Source organism: Heliangelus exortis, chromosome 1 (assembly GCF_036169615.1).
Source record: "Heliangelus exortis chromosome 1, bHelExo1.hap1, whole genome shotgun sequence".
In the NCBI taxonomy this organism is placed as follows: Eukaryota; Metazoa; Chordata; class Aves; order Apodiformes; family Trochilidae; genus Heliangelus; species Heliangelus exortis.
Window position 1 is genome coordinate 286,540 of NC_092422.1, and position 19,290 is coordinate 305,829.

The 19,290-nt window shown below is 68.4% G+C and overlaps 3 protein-coding genes across 3 annotated transcripts; 2 read left to right on the forward strand and 1 right to left on the reverse strand.

The window, feature by feature from the left end:
* Positions 1 to 32: 32 nt before the first annotated feature.
* On the forward strand, positions 33 to 2,396 carry CCKBR (cholecystokinin B receptor). Its single transcript, XM_071734364.1, is given in 4 exon segments — positions 33 to 36; positions 770 to 895; positions 1,365 to 1,660; positions 1,662 to 2,396. Coding segments are annotated over 4 exon segments (780 nt in total). The 3' UTR covers positions 2,016 to 2,396.
* A 637-nt stretch (positions 2,397 to 3,033) lies between these two features.
* On the forward strand, positions 3,034 to 8,205 carry SMPD1 (sphingomyelin phosphodiesterase 1). The gene is made up of 6 exons (XM_071752696.1): positions 3,034 to 3,254; positions 4,016 to 5,046; positions 5,597 to 5,768; positions 6,167 to 6,243; positions 6,675 to 6,820; positions 7,366 to 8,205. The coding sequence occupies exons 1-6, from the start codon at positions 3,060 to 3,062 to the stop codon at positions 7,785 to 7,787; spliced, it is 2,043 nt and encodes a 680-aa protein (XP_071608797.1). The 5' UTR covers positions 3,034 to 3,059; the 3' UTR covers positions 7,788 to 8,205.
* Positions 8,206 to 8,528: 323 nt separating this feature from the next.
* On the reverse strand, positions 8,529 to 18,871 carry TRIM3 (tripartite motif containing 3). Its single transcript, XM_071752574.1, has 13 exons — positions 18,788 to 18,871; positions 17,483 to 17,645; positions 16,293 to 16,521; positions 15,684 to 15,835; positions 15,078 to 15,258; positions 13,751 to 14,149; positions 12,807 to 13,167; positions 12,209 to 12,312; positions 11,748 to 11,915; positions 10,696 to 10,864; positions 10,036 to 10,106; positions 9,816 to 9,956; positions 8,529 to 9,229 (listed from the first exon to the last, which is right to left on the reverse strand). Exons 2-13 carry the CDS (start codon positions 17,605 to 17,607, stop codon positions 9,077 to 9,079), a joined length of 2,253 nt encoding a protein of 750 aa, XP_071608675.1. The 5' UTR covers positions 17,608 to 17,645; positions 18,788 to 18,871; the 3' UTR covers positions 8,529 to 9,076.
* Positions 18,872 to 19,290: the final 419 nt, after the last annotated feature.

Consider the following 19,290-nt stretch of genomic DNA (forward strand, 5'->3'; position numbering starts at 1 on the left):
TGGGGACATGGGGATATGGGGACACTGGGGACATGGGTATATATGGGGGATAAGGGGAGGTTTGGGACAGAGGGGGCCATGTGGATATTAAGGACCTGGGGACATGGGGACATGGGGACACTGGGGACATTGGGGACACTGGGGACATGGGGATATGGGGGATAAGGGGAGGTTTGGGACAGAGGGGGCCATGTGGGTATTAAGGACACTGGGGACATAGGGACATGGGGACACTGGGGACACTGGGGACATGGGGATATGGGGACACTGGGGACTCTGGGGACATGGGGATATGGGAATATGGGGGATAAGGGGAGATTTGGGACAGAGGGGGTCATGTGGGTATAAGGACACTGGGGACATGGGGACACAGGGGGACATCATGGGCTGGCACAGAGAGGCATGGTGGGGAGGGGTCCCATGGTGGGCAGGGTCACAGGGTGGGTGGGTGTCTCAGGGTGTCAGGGTGGGTGTGGGTGGGTGTCTCAGGGTAGCTGTGGGTGGGTGTCTCAGGGTGTCAGGGTTGGGGTGGGTGGGTGGGGGTCTGAGGGTGGGGATGTGGGTGGGTGTCTCAGGGTATCAGGGTCAGGGTGGGTGGGTGGGGGTCTCAGGGTGGGCGGGGGTCTGAGGGTGTGGATGTGGGTGGGTGTCTCAGGGTGTCAGGGTCAGGGTGGGTGGGTGGGGGTCTGAGGGTGGGTGGGGGTCTGAGGGTGGGTGTGGGTGGGTGTCTCAGGGTGTCAGGGTCAGGGTGGGTGGGTGGGGGTCTCAGGGTGCCCCCCCAGGTCGGTGCTGCTGCTGCTGCTGTTGTTCTTCCTGCCCGGGGTGGTCATGGCCGTGTCCTACGGCCTCATCTCCAGAGAGCTCTGCAGGGGGGGGCGGCTGCAGATGGGGGAGGGTATGGGGGGCAAGGGGGCGGGGGGGGAATGGGGGGTGAGGGGGCATGGGGGGCAAGGGAGGATGGGGGGTAATGGAGGTATTAAGGGGGTTGAAGGGGGGATGCGGGGGGTTGAGGGGGGTGGGGGGGGGGCATGGAGGGGCACGGGGGGTGATGGGGTTGGGGGGCTGGGGGTGGGCAGGTGAATGGGGGCTGGGGAGGGGCGAGGGGGGGCAGCTGAAAGGGGGGTGAGGGGACATGGGGACAGGGTTGGGGAGGGCACAGCTTGGGGTCCCCATGGATGGGGGGGGCCTGGGGGAGGTGGGATGATGGGGGGGGCTGAGCCCCACCTGGGGAGTCCCTGGGGGACATGAGACAACAGGGGGGGGTTTGGGGACATGGGGCAATGGGGGGAGGGAGTTTGACCCCTGATCCCCCCCATGCCCTCCCCTCCTGACCCCATCCCTCTCCCCCCCAGGTGTCCCCCCCCCGGAGCCCCCTCCCCAAGCCCCCAGACCCCCTCCAGAGGGGGACGTTCGTTACCTGCAGCTGCCGGGGGCTGAGCTGGAGCTGCAGAACCGCGGGGGGGAGGTGTCCCAGGCCGCCCCCCAGCCCCCTCCCCACCGGGTGATCGCCTCCCAGGCTCAGCTGCTGGCCAAACGGCGAGTTATCCGCATGCTGGTGGCCATCGTGGCCATCTTCTTCCTCTGCTGGTTGCCCCTCTTCGTGGCCAACACCTGGCGGGCGTTCTCCCCCCGGGCTGCGGGGCGGGCGCTCTCCGGGACCCCCCATGGCCTTCATCCACCTCCTCTCCTACAGCTCCGCCTGCGCCAACCCCCTGCTCTACGGGCTCATGAACCGGCGGTTCCGAGACGCCATCCTGGGCTCCTGCCACCCCCCCCGGACCGGGCGGCACCGAACCCCCCCCCGCCCCCCGCTGCTGCTGCTGCCCAAGACCCCCCGGGGGGCAGCTGGGGGGTGGGCGGAGGCGGCAGGGAGGGGGCGAGGAGGGGACCACCGCCACCCCCTCCATCTCCAAGGGCAGCTACACCATCGCCAGCAGCCTGGGACCACCCTGAGACCCCCGGGATCACCCCGGGACCACCCTGAGACCACCCTGAGACCCCTGGGATCACCCTGAGACCCCCGGGACCACCCTGAGACCTCTGGGACCACCCTGAGACCACCCTGAGAATCACTTGGGACCCCTGACACAGCCCTGAGCCCACCCTGAGACCCCCAAAATCACCCTGAAACCCCCATAAGATCCCTCTGAGACCCCCTGACACATCCCTGAGACCCCTCTTAGACCCCTGACACCCCCCCTGAGCCCCCCCACCTGGTGCAGCCCGGGACCCCCAGGACCCCCCCCCCCTCAGGACCCCGCCACACGGGCCCCCGACCCTGCACACTGGGGGAAGGCACCCCAGGGACCGCCGGGAGGGGGTGGAGGTGTCCCCAGCGCCCCCCGGGGTGTTCCCCTCCCCCCCCATCAATAAAGTGACCGAGAGAGAGCGAGAGGGACGGGGACAGGGGGGACAATGAGGGGGACAATTGGGGGGGACACTGGGGACAATAGCGAGGAGATAATGGGCAGGGTGACGGGAACAAGGGTGGAACAGGGAGGTGGCACGGGGGGGACAGCAACGAGGGGACGATAACGCGAAGGGGACAACAATGAAGGGACAGTGGGGAGACAAGGGGGAACAATGGGGGGACAATAGCGGGAGGCACAGTGAGGGGACAAATGGGGGGACATTAAAGAGGGGACAGTGGGGGGACAAAAACGGTGAGGACAAATGAGGAGAGAAAAAGGGGGATAATAACGGGGGGGTGACATGGGGGGGTAATAACGGGGGACAATGAGGGAACAAAAGGGGGGGACAATAGCGGGGGGGACAATGAGGGGACAAAAGGGGGGGACAATAGCGGGGGGACAATGAGGGGGGTGACAAGGAGGGGGTGACAAGGAGGGGATGACAAGGAGGGGACTCCATTTCCCATCGTGCCCCCCTCGCCGTCAATCCCCGCCTCCTCCCCGAGTGCCCCTCCCCCCTTGTCCCCTCCCCCCTTATCCCCTCCCCCCTTGTCCCCTCCCCCCTTATCCCCTCCCCCCTTGTCCCCTCCCCCCCTTGTCCCCTCCCTCCTTGTCCCCTCCCCCGTCCCCGCCCGTCCCCCTCGCGCCATGTCGCCGCTGTCGGGCGGTGCGGGCCGCTCCGCTGTCGCGATGTCGCTGCTGCTGTCGTCGCTGTCGCTGTCGCTGTCGCAGTCGCAGCCCGGCGCTGTCGCCTTCCTCTCGGCGGTGCCGCGGGGGGGGTGGCGGAACGTGTCCTGCTCCGTCTGTCACCTCCTGTTCGGGGCGCTCGATATCGCCCTGCAGGTGGGGACAGCACCGGGACGGGACCGGGACCGGGACACGGGGATTAGGACAGGGGACGGGGACAGGGGGACACGGAGAGGGGCAGGGGACAGGAGGATAAGGACAGGGGGACACGGCTGGGGACAGGGACGGGGGTGGGGGGACAGGGATAGGGACAGGGGGGACAGGAATGGGGACAGGGGGACAGGGAGAGGCGGACAGAGGTGGGAACAGGGAGAGGGGGGGCGAGGGGACAGGGAGGGGGACGGGGGCGACCGGGAGAGGGAAAGGCAGAGGGATGGGGACCGGGACAGGGACCGGGACCGGGACCGGGACCGACTGTGTGGGGACAGGGACAGTGTGTGGGGACAGGGACAGTGTTTGGGGACACGGACAGTGTTTGGGGACACGGACAGTGTTTGGGGACAGGGACAGGTTCCGGGTCCCTGTCACGGGTGCGGGGCGGGTCGGAGCTTGTGACACGCACGGGGCGGGTGTGGGGACAAGGGGGGGGCAGGGCAGTCCCCAAAAATAGGGGAACCCGGCTGGGGACAGGTGACAGGGAGGGGAGCGTGGGGGGCAGGGTCTCGGGAACACGGTGGGGGTCTGGGGTCACCCCAGAGGGGTGGGGTCTCGGGGGTCCTGGGGCCATTCCAGAGGCCTGGTGTCACCCCAGAGGTGACACGTCCTGGGGGTGTCCCCCCACGGGGTGTTGTCCCCAGGGGCGGTCCCCGGAGGTGACCGTGGCAGTGACCCCCGGATGTCCCCTCGTGTCCCCACAGCTGGAGCCCAACGTGGCGCGGGTGGGCCGCGTGGCCTCGCGGCTGTGCCAGGATCTGGGGCTGGCACGTCCCCCCGTGTGCCGCCAAGCCGTGGGGCTCTTCCAGGGGGAGGTGGTGGCTGCCTGGTCCCGCTCCGTCCTGCGTCCCCCCGAGGCCTGCGGGCTGCTGCTGGGGGAGGGCTGCGGACACTGGGACATCCTGGCCGACTGGAACGTCACGCTGCCCCCCGAGCCGCAGCCCCCGGTGCCGCCGCCACAGCCGCCCCCCCCCGGGGCGCCCACCGACCTCATCCTTTTCCTCACCGACCTCCACTGGGACCGGCGCTACGCCCCGGGCAGCCCCGTGGACTGTCCCGACCCCCTCTGCTGCCGCGGGGACACCCAGAGCGACGCCATGGGGTCCACACCCGATGGTGACGCCGGGTCCGACGTGGCCAACGGTGACACTGCGGCCCGCAGAGCCAGCAGTGCCACCAGAGTCGAGGGGGCCATCAACAGGGACACTGTGGCCACCAGAACCAACAGTGCCACCAAGGCCATCAACAGTGATGCCACGGCCACCAAGGCCAAGAGGGCCATCAACAGGGACACCATGACCACCAGGGCCCACACTGCCTTCAGCAGAGCCACCAGTGCCACCAGTGCCACCAACGACACGGGCCGGGCTGGGTTCTGGGGGTCGTACGGGAAGTGTGACCTCCCCCTGCACACCCTGGAGGGGCTCCTGACCCACTTGGCCCCCAACCTCTCCTCCTTCTCGGCCGTGTACTGGACAGGGGACATCCCAGCGCACGATGTGTGGCAGCAGAGCCGCCAGGATCAGCTCCGGGCCCTCCAGACCGTGACCCGTTTGCTGCGGAACCACCTGGGGCCCCTCCGGGTCTTCCCGGCCGTGGGCAACCACGAGGCCACCCCGGTCAACGCCTTCCCCCCCCCCTCGGTGCGGGGCAACCACTCCATCTCTTGGCTCTACCGTGCCATGGCCCAGGAGTGGGGGGGGTGGCTGCCCCCCGACGCCCTCCAGACACTGCGGTGGGTGCTGAGGGGCTTGGGGTGGGTCCATGAGGGGGATTTGGGGTGGGGGGGTCCATGAGGGGGCTTTGGAGTGGGTTCAGGAGGGGGCTTCGGGGTGGGGGGGTATCAGGGGGGGCTCTGGAGTAATGGGGTGATGGGGGCTCAGGGTGGGGGTTTTGGGGTGGGGGGTGTCAGGGGGGCTACAAGTGGGAGCTTTGGGTGAGTGGGGGTCAGGGGGGGACTGTGGGTGGGGGTTCTGGGATAATGGGGGTCAGGGGGGCTTTAGGGGGCTGTAGGTGGAGGGCTTTGGGCTAGTGGGGGTCAGGGGGGGCCCAGAGGGGCTTGGGGGGGCAGACTGGGGGTGCCCTGGGGGGAGGCAAAGGGGTCCCAGAGTGGGTGTTGGGTATTGAGGGGTGGTCTCAGGGTGGGTGCTGGGGGTCGGGGTGTCCTGAGGGTGGTCTCAGGGTGGGTGCTGGGGGTTGGGGGGTCCCGGGGGGCTCTCTGGGTGTGTGTGGTGTGCTGGGTGCTGTGCTGGGGATGGGTGTGTGACCCCCCCCTGTCCCCCCAGGGCTGGGGGGTTCTACACGGCTCTGGTCCGGCCCGGGCTCCGTGTGGTTTCCCTGAATATGAATTTTTGCTCCCGGGCCAATTTTTGGCTCCTGATCAACGCCACCGACCCCGCGGGGCAGCTCCGGTGGTTCGGGGGGGTCCTGGCAGCCGCCGAGAGGGCGGGAGAGAAGGTGGGGGGGGGGCGCCGGGACCCCTAAACACCCCCTGAGCCCCCCTATTTGGGGTGAATAAGGGGAGGGGGGTGGGGGGGTCCTGACATCCCCTGAGCCCCCCAAAAGTGCAAATGAGTGGGAGGTGGAATAAAGAAGGGGGGAACGGGACATGGGCACCCAGGCACCTCCTGAGCACCCCCGTGGGTGTGGGTCAGTGGGGTTGGGGGTAAGGAGAGGGGCACGTGGGGGTCCTGGGCACCTCCTGAGCACCCCCATAGCTGCAGATTATTGGGGGGCAGTCGGGCTGGGGGAGGGTGGAGGTCCCGGGCTGGGTTGGGGGGGGTTGGGGGTCCTGGGCTGAGTTGGGGGGTCTGGGGTGGGTTGGGGGTCCGGGTCTGACCCCATCCCCCCCCCAGGTGCACGTGATCGGCCACATCCCCCCCGGGCACTGCCTGAGCGCCTGGAGCCGCAACTACCACCGCATCCTCAGCCGGTACCGACCCACGGGGACCCACAGGGACGCATAGAGACCCACAGGGACCCACAGCAATCCATAGAGACCCATGGAGACCCACAGGGACCCACAGGGACCCACAGCAATCCATGAAGACCCACAGGGACCCACAGGGACCCACAGCAACCCCAAAGTGGGACCCTATGACCCATGGCTGCGGGACCCCAAGAGCCACAGCAGGACCCCCGCCCCACCACTGACCCAGAGCAGGCCCTCACCCCCTGCCCCACAGCTGCCCCATAGCAAGAACCACTCTGCCCTATAGTGGGAATGGGGGGTTCCTGGTGGGGGGGTGTGAGGCTCCCTGGGGAGGGGTCTCCCTTCCTCCCCCCCCCCCCCCCCCCCCGGTTCAAGGAGACGATCTGGGGACAGTCTGGGGGTGGGGGTCTCAGGGGTCTCCTCTCCCGCAGGTTCCAGGGCACCATCTCGGGGCAGTTTTTCGGGCACACGCACCGGGATGAGTTCGAACTTTTCTATTCGGATCCGCCCCCGTTCCGCCCCATCGCGGTCGCGTTCCTCGCCCCGAGCGTCACCACTTACATTGGGCTCAACCCCGGTGCGGGAACGCCGACCCCACAGCCCCCCAAGACCCCCCCACAGACCCCACACAGCCCCCCCAAACCCCACACAGCTCCCCCAGACCCCACACAGCCCCCCCCCCCAGATCCCACACAGACCCCCCAGACAGCCCCCCAGATCCCACACAGACCCCACACAGACCCTCCCAGGAACTTCCCAAATCTCCCCAGATTCCCCCATAAACCCCCCCCTTTTTCCCCAGATCCCCCCAAATCTCCCAATGCCCCCCCCTCAGATCCTCCCCATTCCCCTCCTATGTCCTCCCAAACCCCCCTATACCCCCTTATCTCCCAAAATTCCCCGAAATCTTCCACAAATTCCCCATAAACCACCCAAATCCCCCTAAATCTCCCCATTTATCCTCTGAATCCCCCCATATGCCCCCAAAACGTCCCCAGATTCCCCCAGAACCCCCCCCATGTCACCCCCAAATCCCTCACACCCCCCATGCTGCCCCCAGACCCCCCCCCATAGTCCCCCTTAGGCCCCCCTGGGCCCCCTGACCACTCTCCCCCTCCCCAGGGTTCCGGGTCTATGAGGTGGATGGGTCGTACCCCGGCAGCTCCCGGGCAGTTCTGGACCACTGGACCTTCATCCTCAACCTGAGCAGAGCCAACGGGGACACCCCCGGGGACACCCCCAGCCCCCCCTGGACCCTCCTCTACCGGGCCCGGGAGAGCTACGGGCTGTCCGGAACCACCCCGGCCCACTGGGACCACCTGGTCCGGCGGCTGCAGGAGGACCCGGAGCTGTTCCAGCGGTTCTGGTTCCACCTGCACAAAGGGCACCCCCCGAGCAAACCCTGCGGGGGGGTCTGCAGAACCGCTCTGCTCTGCGCCCTCCGCTCAGGCCGCGCCGGGGACCCCCGGCCCTGCCAGGACCTCCACCCCCCCCTGCCCTGGAACCGGATCCAGGAGATCTGGAGGAGCCAAAGGTTCTGCTGAGGGGCACCAACTGGGTCACCAGAACCATGAACACGGGTGCAGGGGGGTCTGGAGGAGCCAAAGGTTCTGCTGAGGGGCACCAACTGGGTCACCAGAACCATGAACACGGGTGCAGGGGGGTCTGGAGGAGCCAAAGGTTCTGCTGAGGGGCACCAACTGGGTCAGCAGGACCCCCACCTCCCCCAGGGACATGGGGCCAGGATGGTCCAGTGGATCCAGAGGTTCTGCTGAGGGACATCAATGGGGTCACCAGAACCTTGGACACAGGTCGGGAGCTTTGGGGGAGGGAGCCCAAGGTTCTGGTGAGGGCACCAGCTGGGTCACCAGAACCAGGAACGTGTCTGGGGGTCTGCTGGACCCACGGGTTCTGCCTCAGGACCATGGACCCCAATAAAGGGCAACAGGCACCCCCCCCTCAGCCTCCTCTTCCTCCATCTTCATCCCCCTGCTCCCCCCCTCCCCCCACCATCCCTGGGGGTCTCCAGCCCCTGCCCCCCCTAATGTCCCTGTGCTGGGCTGGGGGGGCCTGGGGGTCACCCAGTAGGACCCTGTCCCTGCTCCCAGTAAGGACCACTACAAACCAGTCCCTGCCTCCCAGTACAGACCAGTTCCACCCCAGTCCCTGTATCAGGGATCAGTGGGATGGGCCCCCAGAGGGCACCGGCTCTGCCTCACTTGGGGGGGCTTGGGGGTCCCATGGGGCAGACTGTGGGTCAGGACCCCCCCGGGGGTTCCCAAATCTTTTATTTATTTCCAGAATATTTTATTTACTTTTGTACATCCAACTCCTCAGCGCATGGCGCCCGCCCCATAGCGCCCCATGGAGCCCCCACAGACCCCTCCATGGGCCAGGCAGCACCCACAGGCACAGCCCCATGTCCAGGACAGTGGGGTCAGTGTGGGGCAGCCCCATGGGGCAGGGGGAGTTTGGGGAGCAGCTGCCCTACCACAGACCCCCCACAGACCCCCACAGCCCCACGGATAAAGTGCTGGGGAAGGCTGGGGCAGTGCATGGGGGTGGCTGTGGGGCAGGGATGGTGTGGGGCAGGCACAGCCATGGGGCAGCGGCACTATGGGGCACCCCCCACCCTCTGGGGCAGCCATGGCCATGGGGCACCCACCCTATGGGACACCCACCCTATGGGGCAGCCCCGTTGTGGGGCAGCGAGCCAAGGGGGTGGCCATGGGGGAGCCACAGGTTTGGGGTCAGCCGTGGGGGGGGCAGCCCCCCTGTGGGGAGGTGCCGGGTGCCCCCGTCCCTGGGGTGTCCCCCTGTCCCCCGTGTCCCCTCACTGCAGGTATCTGTAGGCCTTGAAGCAGTGGTTGCCCGAGTCGGCCACCAGCACGTGTCCCTCGGGGGTCAGGGCCACCCCCTGGGGGCCGTACAGGGGATCCCCCCCCGTGTTGATGTAGGACAGGAAGGACCCCGCGCTGTCAAACACCTGCAGGGGACACCGAGTGTCCCCAAGGGCCACCACCTCGGGACCCCCCATCTGTTCCCACCATGGGACCCCCCCTGTCCCCAAGGCCACCACCCCAGGACCCCTAGAGGCCACCACACGGGGACCCCCCCTGTCCCCAAGGTCACCATCCCAGGACCCCCTGTCCTCAAGGGCCAGCACCATGGGACCCCCAGGATCCACCACCCCAGGACCCCACCTGTCCCCAAGGCAACCACCTTGGGACCCCCCCTGTCCCCACCATGGGACGCCCCCCCTGTCCCCAAGGGCCACCACCCTGGGACCCCCAACAGTCCCCAAGGGCCAACACCATGGGACCCCCAGCTGTCCCCACCTCAGGACCCCCCTGTCCCCAAGGCCACCACCCCTGGGACCCCCAGGGGCCACCAGCCCAGGACCCCACACCCCCAACCACCATCACACTGGGACCCCTGGGACCCCCCCATGCCCCCATAGCCCCCACTCCCCCTGTGTGTCCCCCCTAGGCTCAGAGGTCAGGGGTCATTGCCAGGGGTTATGGGGTCAGAGGTCAGGGGTCATGCTCGGGGGGTCAGGGGTCGTTTCCTGCCTGCAGGCGGCTGTTGCCCCAGTCCGCCACGATGATGTTCCCGTTGGTGTCCACGGCCACCCCGGTGGGGGCATTGAACTGCCCATTGCCCTCCCCCTGGGACCCGAACTTGAACAGGAACTCCCCGTCCGCTGAGTACACCTGGGGTGGGGGGCACCGGGGTCACAGGGGGTCATGGGGGTCGCAGGGGTTATGGGGGGTCACGGGGGTCCCCTCCCACCTTCACGGAGTGGTTATGGAAATCGGTGACCACGATCTCGTTCTTCTTGTTAACAGCCACAAAGTGGGGACCTGGGGGGACACGGGGGGACAGGAGGGGAAAAGGGTGGGTGAGGGGGGGGGGCTGTTGGTTGGGGCTCCCCCCCTCCTTGTGGGGCTGGACCCAGAGCCCCCCCCCCCCCCCCATTCCTGCCCCTGTCCATGGGGGGGGAATCAGAGCCCCCCCGGACCTCCCCCAGCATCCCCACCCCTAAAACCTCACCTGACCCTCCCAACACCCCCAGGACCCCACCTCAGGACCCTCACCCACAATCCCTGCCCACTGCCATGACCCCCCCCAGGACCCCCAGCACCACCCTTAGGTCCCCTCCCCAATCCCAGGATCCACCCCCACACACACACCTCCCCCACCCCAGGACCCCCATGACCTCCCACACACACACTTAGACCCCCACCTCACCCCGTGACCCCCACGTCCCCCCCACAGCCCCACCCCCAGCCCCAGGATTCCCACCCCCCCAGGACCACTCCCTGACCCTCTGACCCCCACCCACGCCCCCCCCTCTGCCTTCAGGACCACCCCCCACAACCCCACCCCATGACCTCCACCACCCCTGCCTGGCCCCCGTCCCCCCCGTCCGGGGGTCTGTGTCCCCCTCACCCTGGAACTGCCTCTCGCTGCCCCCCCGGGACCCGAAGCGGTTCAGGAGTTTCCCCCCGGGTTGGAAGACGCAGACGCAGCACCCGCGGCTGTCGACCACCACCAGGTGTCCGTTCCTGTCCACGGCCACCCCCTTGGGGCCCAGCAGCCGCCCCGAGCCCACCTTGCTCTGGGGGGGGGGGGGGGGAATGGGGGTCAGGGACTCACACACTGACCCATAAACAGCCCCATGGGGCAGCCCCATGGTGGGTCCAGGGTGCTGCTATGGGGCAGTGTGGGTCCCTGTGGGGCAGCTCCTGTGTGTCCCTGTGGGGCAGCCCCTGTGTGTCACTGTGGGGCAGCCCCTGTGGGTCCCTGTGGGGCAGCTCCTGTGTGTCCCTGTGGGGCAGCCCCTGTGTGTCCCTGTGGGGCAGCCCCTGTGGGTCCCTGTGGGGCAGCTCCTGTGTGTCCCTGTGGGGCAGCCCCTGTGGGTCCCTGTGGGGCAGCTCCTGTGTGTCCCTGTGGGGCAGCCCCTGTGTGTCACTGTGGGGCAGCCCCTGTGGGTCCCTGTGGGGCAGCCCCTGTGGGTCCCTGTGGGGCAGCTCCTGTGTGTCCCTGTGGGGCAGCCCCTGTGGGTCACTGTGGGGCAGCCCCTGTGGGTCACTGTGGGGCAGCCCCTGTGGGTCCCTGTGGGGCAGCCCCTGTGTGTCACTGTGGGGCAGCTCCTGTGGGTCACTGTGGGGCAGCCCCTGTGGGTCCCTGTGGGGCAGCCCCTGTGGGTCCCTGTGGGGCAGCCCCTGTGTGTCACTGTGGGGCAGCCCCTGTGGGTCACTGTGGGGCAGCTCCTGTGGGTCCCTGTGGGGCAGCCCCTGTGGGTCCCTGTGGGGCAGCCCCTGTGTGTCACTGTGGGGCAGCCCCTGTGGGTCACTGTGGGGCAGCCCCTGTGGGTCACTGTGGGGCAGCCCCTGTGTGTCACTGTGGGGCAGCCCCTGTGGGTCACTGTGGGGCAGCCCCTGTGTGTCACTGTGGGGCAGCCCCTGTGGGTCACTGTGGGGCAGCCCCACGTCCCTCACCTTGAATTTTCCCTCGGGGGAGAAGATGCTGACCCAGCGGTTGTCGTAGTCGGCGATGATGATGTCCCCGCTGGGATCCACGGTGACCCCCGTGGGGCGCTGGAGCTGCCCCGGGGAGCGGCCACGGACCCCGAAACGAAGCCGGAACTGCCCCTCGGGGGAGAACACCTGGGGGGGGCGGGGGGGTCACAGGGGGGGCCAGGACTGAACCAGGGGAACACCTGGGGGGGACACGGCGTGGGGCAGAGGGTGTGGGGGGCAGGGAGAGCCCTGGGGGCTGGGGGGGTCCAGGAGGGTCTGAGGGGTCCCGGGGGTGTCTGTGGGTGTTCAGGAGGGTCCAGAGGAGATCGCAGGGGGTCCCAGGGGTGTCCAGGGGGGGATTCCGGGGGTGTCCAGGGATCCATCAGGGTCCCAGGGAATCCTGGGGGCACCAGGGGTCCCGGGGGGCTCCCGGGGGGTACCTGCACACACTGGTTGTTGCTGTCAGCCACCACGATGCGCCCAGAGCCCGAGGCAGAGATCCCCTGCAGGTTGGTGAACTCCCCCTTCTCCCGACCCCGGCAGCCTGGGGGGCACCAGGGGTTGGGGGGGGCACGGCCCCCAGGACCACCCTCTGACCGCCCCCTAGGCACTCCCCACTGCCCCCCCTCTCAGGGGCTACCAACTCCCCTGGTGACCCCCAACCCCTGTTGTCCCCCCCAGACTCCAGCGACCTCCCCACCCCCCTGCCACCCCCTCATGGACCCAAGAGACCCCCCAGGAGTCCCGCTCCCATCCCTAAAGAGTCCTCACAGCCCTCAAGCACCCACCCCCCTGATGACCCCCACCCCCTGGTGACCTCCCCCAGACCTCAGTGACCCCCCCACTCATTGGTGACCCCCCCATGGACCTCAGGGACCCTCACCCACCTGGTGACCCCCCGCCCCCCCAGGAGCCCCTCTACCATCCCTCCGGGACCCAACCTCCCTGGTGCCCCCCCACCTCTGTTGACCCCCCCAGACCCCGGTGACCCCTCCCCCCCATCTCCCCCTCCCCGTTTGCAGCCCCCTCCCCGCTGACCCACGCGGAAGATGAGTTCATCCTCGATGGGGTTCTCCTTCTTCTTGGCGCTGCCGTACATGCTCGAGGGTCTCCTCACCGCCTTCTGCCGCACGTGGCCCCCGCCCGGACCCCCGCCCGGACCCCCGCCGCCTCCCCCCCCGCCCCCGGGGGATTTGATCCTGCGTTTGACGTCCTCGGTGTCCGGGGGGGGGTTGCGGAGGGCGCGGGCGCGGAAGGGGCTCCCGCGGATGGGCTGTCCGTAGAGCTGCACGCTCAGCACCACCTCCCCCTCGGCCCGCGGGGTGTAGCTCAGCTCGTACGTCCCGTTCCGGTTGTCCGTCACCTCCGAGTCCAACACCGACCCGTCCGCAGCCGTCACCTGCGGGGGCCACGGGAGAGGGGGCACGGGGAGAGGAGGGAGCGGGGTTAGTGGGGAGGGGGCAGCAGGGAACGGGGCGTGGGAACAACGTGGGGGGATCATGAAAACGTGGGGTGGTGGGGCACGGGAATGTGGGGTGATTGATGGGGTGATGGGATCCTGGAGCCATGAGGTGATGGCGTGAAGGGAAGGTGGTGCCATGGGGTGGTGGAGTGATGGGGTCATCAAAGGATCAAACCATGGAATCAGCAACTGGTGAACTCCCGGGGCACGGAGCTGTTTGGGTTGGGAAGGACCTTCTAGCCCACCCATCCCCACCACCCCTAGTTGGGTTGGGGTGCCCTCTGCACCCCTCCCAGAAGCTCTCCCTGCCCACGGGTGCTCAGAGACCGCTCCCACCCACCCCACCTCGTGCTCCTCCACACCTTCCCTCAGGTTCTCCCCTCAGTGCTCCCACCCAGGCTGGAGGTGGTCCCCAAGACCCCAACTTTTCTCCAAGCTTGGGGTGGTCCCCAACCCAGGGTGCTCCCCAAGACCCCGACCTTTCTCTGATCGCAGGGGGGTCCCCAGGCCCCCCACCCACCTGGAAGCAGAGGCGGGCGCTGCCGCAGCGCACCAGCTCCCCGTCCTTGTCCTTGGTGGTGACGCTGATGGACGCGGGCTGTCCCACCACCGCCGTGCGCAGCCCCTCGCCCGTGGCCACCGTCTGGTGCGCGGCGGCGCTGGTGGTCACCAGGGCCCCCAAGTTCTGGATGGAGCGGCGCAGCCCCTCGGTCTCGGCCCGGTACTCCAGGTGGGGGTTCTGGTGGGGGTGCTCGGGGAAGGCGCGGGTCGCCAGCTCCCCCAGGCGCTCCCCCAGCTGCTTCCGCACCAGCAGCACCGCGGGGGCCGTGCCGTGGCGCAGCGCCTGCTCCGCCAGCCAGCAGCTGCTCCGGATGCTCTCCTGCCCTGCACGCAGCACCTCCAGCTGAGCACTCAGCACCTGGGGGGGACAGCGGGGGACACCCATGGGTCCACCATGGGACAGCCATGGGACACCCATGGGACCATCATGGGCTGGCCACCATGGAGTGATCACCATGGTACACCCATGGGACCATCATGGGACACCCATGGGACAACAGGGGACACCCATGGGACAACCATGGGACAGACATGGGGTGGCCACAGGGGCACCACGGGACCATCATGGGGTGACCACCATGGAATGATCACCATGGGACCCCCATGCGACACCCATGGGACCATCATGGGGTGGCCACCAGGGCAACATGGGACCACCAGAGAACAGCCACAGGACACCCAACAGACCATGATGGGGTCACCATGGAATGACCACTGTGGGGATCACCAGGGGACACCCATGGGACCACCATGGGATGACAACCGGAGCAATAGAGCACACCCACAGGACACCCACCAGGGCACCACAGGACACCCACAGGACACCCACCAGACACTAGGGGATCACCAAGCGACAGAAGAACCATGGGATGACCAACAGAGCACCATGGGGCCACCACGGGATGACCACTTGGACCTCCCCTGCGACCACCATGGGACACCCACCAGACCCACCATGAGAACCCCACAGGCCCACCACAGTGCACCCAACAGGACCCCCATCCCCAGGACCCCCAGCACCACAACAGAACCCACCCTTACCACAGTGTGACCCCCACCAGCACCCCCAGCCCATCCTCACCACGTCAGGACTCTCACAGGGACGTCAGGACCCTCAGTGCGACCCCCACCAGGTCCCTCACCTTCATCCCCACCATGTTCTGACCCTCCCTGGGGCCCTCACCCTTATACCAAGACCCCCACCAGGATCTCCAGCCCATGTCCTGACCCCTCCTGGGACCCCAGGACCCTGTGAGGACCCCCGGGGGGTGTTGTGGGGGTCCCACCTTCTGCTTGGCAGCACAGGTCGCCTCCAGGTCCCGCAGCAGCAGCGCCCGGCGCTGGCGCAGTGCCAGCTCCAGGTCCTCAAAGGTGGCCCCGATCTCGGCCACCGCCTCCTCCCGGCGCTGGGAAAGCTGCCGACTGATCCCAGACACCAACCCGATGGCAGCGGCCAGCTGGGGCAGCCTGGGGACAGCAGGGACATGGGGACAGCATGGGGACAGCATGGGGACAGCATGGGGACAGCAGGGGGACAGCAGGGGGACAGCAGGGGGACAGCAGGGGGACAGCCGGGGGACATGGGGACATCAAAAGGACATCATAGGTACATCAGAAGACAGCAGGAAACAGCAGGGGGACATCGTGTGCCCCCTGTCCTCCCCTGTCCCATCCTCTCAGCCCCACCCCTATCCCCCCCTGCCCCCCCGTCCCTCTGTGATCCCCCCATCCCCTGCCCCCCCCCGTGTCCCAGCAACCTCCATCCCCTGTCCCCCAGTGTCCCCTGTCTCCCCCTGCCCCCCCTGTCCCCCTGTCCCCACCTGCCCCTCAGGCTCTCCAGTTGCCTCCCATGTCCCCCTGTCCCCATGTCCCCCTGTCCCCCCCATCCCTACCTGCCCCTCAGGCTCTCCAGTTGCCCCCCCAGTGCTGCCCGGTGCAGCTCCAGCACGTCCCGCAGTGGCACCGTTCGGTGGTCCCGGTGGGCGCCCCCCGCGCAGCCCCCACACATCCCGGTCTCGCAGGGCTCACAGTACAGCTCCATCACCTGCACCCCAAAACTGCCATGGGGGGACCCCGGACCCGCCGGGACCCCCCGAGCCCACAGTGCAGCCCCATTGCCTGCACCCCAAAACCTGGCACGGGGGTGACCCCAGACCCATCCACAGACACTGCCCGGCAGCCTGCAGCCCCCCCCAACCCCCCTGGACATCCCTCCAGAACCCCTGCAGCCCCCCCATAACTCCTTGGACCGCCCCCCCCCCCCCCCCCAGCAGTCTGCAGCCCCCACCCCCCCACAATCCCCTCGACCCCTCCCCTCCCTCATTCCCTGCAGTGTCCTCAGGACCCCCCCCTCCAGCCCTGGCAGCCTCCTTGAACCCCCTGGACCTCCCCAATCCCCCCCCAGACCCCTAGAACCTCCTGGACAACCCCCCCTCAGCTCCCCCTGGATGGCCCCAGCCCTTCATCCCCCCCAGCCCCCCCTAGCCCCCCGTGCCCCCCACCTTCCCCTCGTGGTTGGGGCAGCAGAGAGGCTGCCCAGCGAGGGCAGCGAGGGGCTCGGGGTGCGGGGGGGTGCCGGGGGGGGGCTGTGCCTGCAGCATCTCCAACAAACTGAGGATGAAGCCATTGGTCTGCAGGGCTGAGACCCCCAGCTCAGGCAGGATGGAGCTCTGCCGGCACAGGGGGCACGACAGCGTCAGGCTGTGGGGGGGGATGTGGGTCTGCAGGCACCTGGGGGGACACGGGGGGACAGGGGGGGTCAGGGGGCGGGGGGACATGGGGAGGACGCGGGGGTCAGGGTGCAGGGTGAGGATGTAGACAGACGGACGGACAGATGGACAGGAGGGGACAGCAGGGGACAGCAGGGGAGAGCAGGGCCTGGGGGCTGCGTGTGCCAGAGCCCACGGGGGGCAGGGACAGACAGATGGGGGGATGGGGGCTGCGGAGAGGGGTGGGGGGCATTGGGGCTTGGGGGGGGGAGTAAGGGGGGAAGTGAGGCTGCAGCACAGTGCAGTGCAGCACAGTGCAGTGCAGTGGAGGGCAGTGCAGGGCAGGGCAGTGGGGTACAGAAGGGATGGTGGGAGCTGCAAGGGAGCAGCAGGGATGCAGTGAGGCTGCACTGCCATGCAGTGCAGTGCAGTGCAGTGAGGCTGCAGTGCAGGCACAGGAGAGGGGCAGTGGCAGTGGCCAGAGAGACAGCAGGGAAGGGGAGGGGTGCAGTGGGGGTGCAGGAGCACAGTGGGGTTGCAGTGGGGTTGCAGCGTGGGGCACAGCAGCCATGCACTGGGGTGCAGTGGAATGCAGCAAGGATGCAGTGGGGTACAGTGGGGGTGCAATGGGGCTCCATAGAGTGCAGTGGGGATACAATAGGGATGCAGTGAGGTGCAGTGGGGCCTCAGTGGGGATGTAGCAGGACACAGCACAGTGCAGCAGGGATGCAGTGGGGAGCAGCGGGATGCAGTGAGGTGCAGTGGAGATGCAATGGGGATGCAGTGGGGATGCAACAGGGGTGCAGTGGGGTGCACTGTGGGGATGCAGTGGGGAGCAGAAGGGATGCAGTGAGATGCAGTGAGGTGCAGTGGAGATGCAGCAGAACACAGCAGGAGTGCAGTGGGCAGCAGCAGGGGTGCAGCAGGGATGCAGTGGGGTGCAGCAGGGTGCAGTGAGGTGCAGTGGGTCTCAGTGAGCTCACCTCTCACAGAAGGTGTGCAGGCAGGGCAGCACCTTGGGGCTGCGGTAGGGCTGATGGCAGAGGCTGCACTGCAGGAAGGGCTCCAGCTGCCGGCTGGGGGGGGGGCTCGGCTCCTGCCCCGCCATCCCGCCCCACACTGCCCCACACCGCCCCACGGCTCAGCCTGCGGGGGCACAGGGGGGGCTGGGGGCTGCACGGAACCCCCCGGCCCCACAGAGACCCCCGGCCCCACGTCCCCTATTGCCCCCTCAGCACCCCCCAGCCCCACACAGACCCCGGGCCCCGCAGAGAGAACCCCCCAGCCCCACAGAACCCCCCGTCCCACACAGACACCAAGGCCCATGGCCCCCACTGCCCCTGCAGCCCCTCAGCACCCCACAGAAACCCCCAGCCCCACAGAAACCACCAGTCCCCCCAGCAGCACCACCACCCCCCCACACTTGCAGCCCCACAGGGCCATCCCCTCCCCCCTTCCCTCACCCTGCCCCCCACTGCACCCACGCTCCACAGAGACGGCCCCACGGCACCCCCTGCCCCGCGGGACCCTCCCCCTGCCGCACGGGAGCCCCCCTGCCCCACGGCTCTGACGGACCCCAGCAGAGGGGGGAGGGTGGGAGGCAGCACCTTCACCCCACACAGAGACCCCCATGACACGCCCCCTGCCCTCCCGGAGCCCCCACAGCTCCCGGACCCCCCTGCCCCCCATCCCTGCTCCGCTGTCCCGTCACCCCCCCGGACCCCTCCCCGGGCTTCCCTCGGGTCTCCCCCGGACCCCGCTCACGGCTCAGCCCCCCCCGCGCTCCGGGCCCGGCCCCGCCCCGGCCCGACCGCCATTGTGGGGAGGGACCGGGGAGAGGGAGAGGGACGGGGGGGACGGGGAGAGGAATGAGAGGGACAGGGACAGGAATGGGGAGACAGGATGGGGGACGGGGAGAGGGGCAGAAGAATTGGGGGACAGAAGAGGGGGACAGGGCAGAGAGGGGGGGGGACAGGGAGGGACATGGGGAGAAGGAGGGGGACGGGGAGAGGGGCAGTGGGAAGGGGAAGATGGGGACAGCGGGGGGGACAGGGGGAGAGGGCAGAGAGAGGGGCAGGGGGAGAGGGATGGGGGAACAGGAGGACAGGGAGGGGGTGAACGGGGACAGAGGGAGACAGGAGGGGACAGGGATGGGGGACAGTGGGACGGGGGTGGGGACAGCCTCTACCTCTCACCCTGTCCCTGTGTGTCTCCCCCCCCCTCATGTCCTTTTCCCCAGCCCCCCAACCTCCGCCCTCCCCCCTTTCCCGGTGCCGCCCCCCACTCACCCCCCCCGCAGCCCCCTCCTCGTTTCAGCCGCATCCTCGGCCCGGCCCGGCCCGGACTGCGCCAGGGATGGGCAGGGCAGGCAGCTGCCAGACTGGGCCGAACCACACGGTACCCCAAATTGGGGGGGGACACACACGCTGGTTTCCCCCTCCCCAAATTACACGGGACCCCCCCCGACCACCCTTCGATCGGGATTTGGGACGCGGCGCGACGCGATCAAACACACCCCCCGATCAAAGAGTGGTCGGGGGGGGTCCCGTGGAAATTTTGGGGGTCGTCGAGCATCCCACCCCCCCCCCCGACCCAAATGGTCTCGCCCGGGCTGTGGCTCTGCAGTGGGGGGGCTCCGGGCGCGCCCCCCGCATCCCCGGGGTACCGGTGGTCGCCACGGCAACCGCATCCCGGCCCGCGCTGGACCCCCCCCACCCAAAAAAAAAAAAAAAGTGGGGGTCTGAGGGGGCGTCATCCCCTCCCTCCCCCCGACAAGTGACATCAGTTGTGA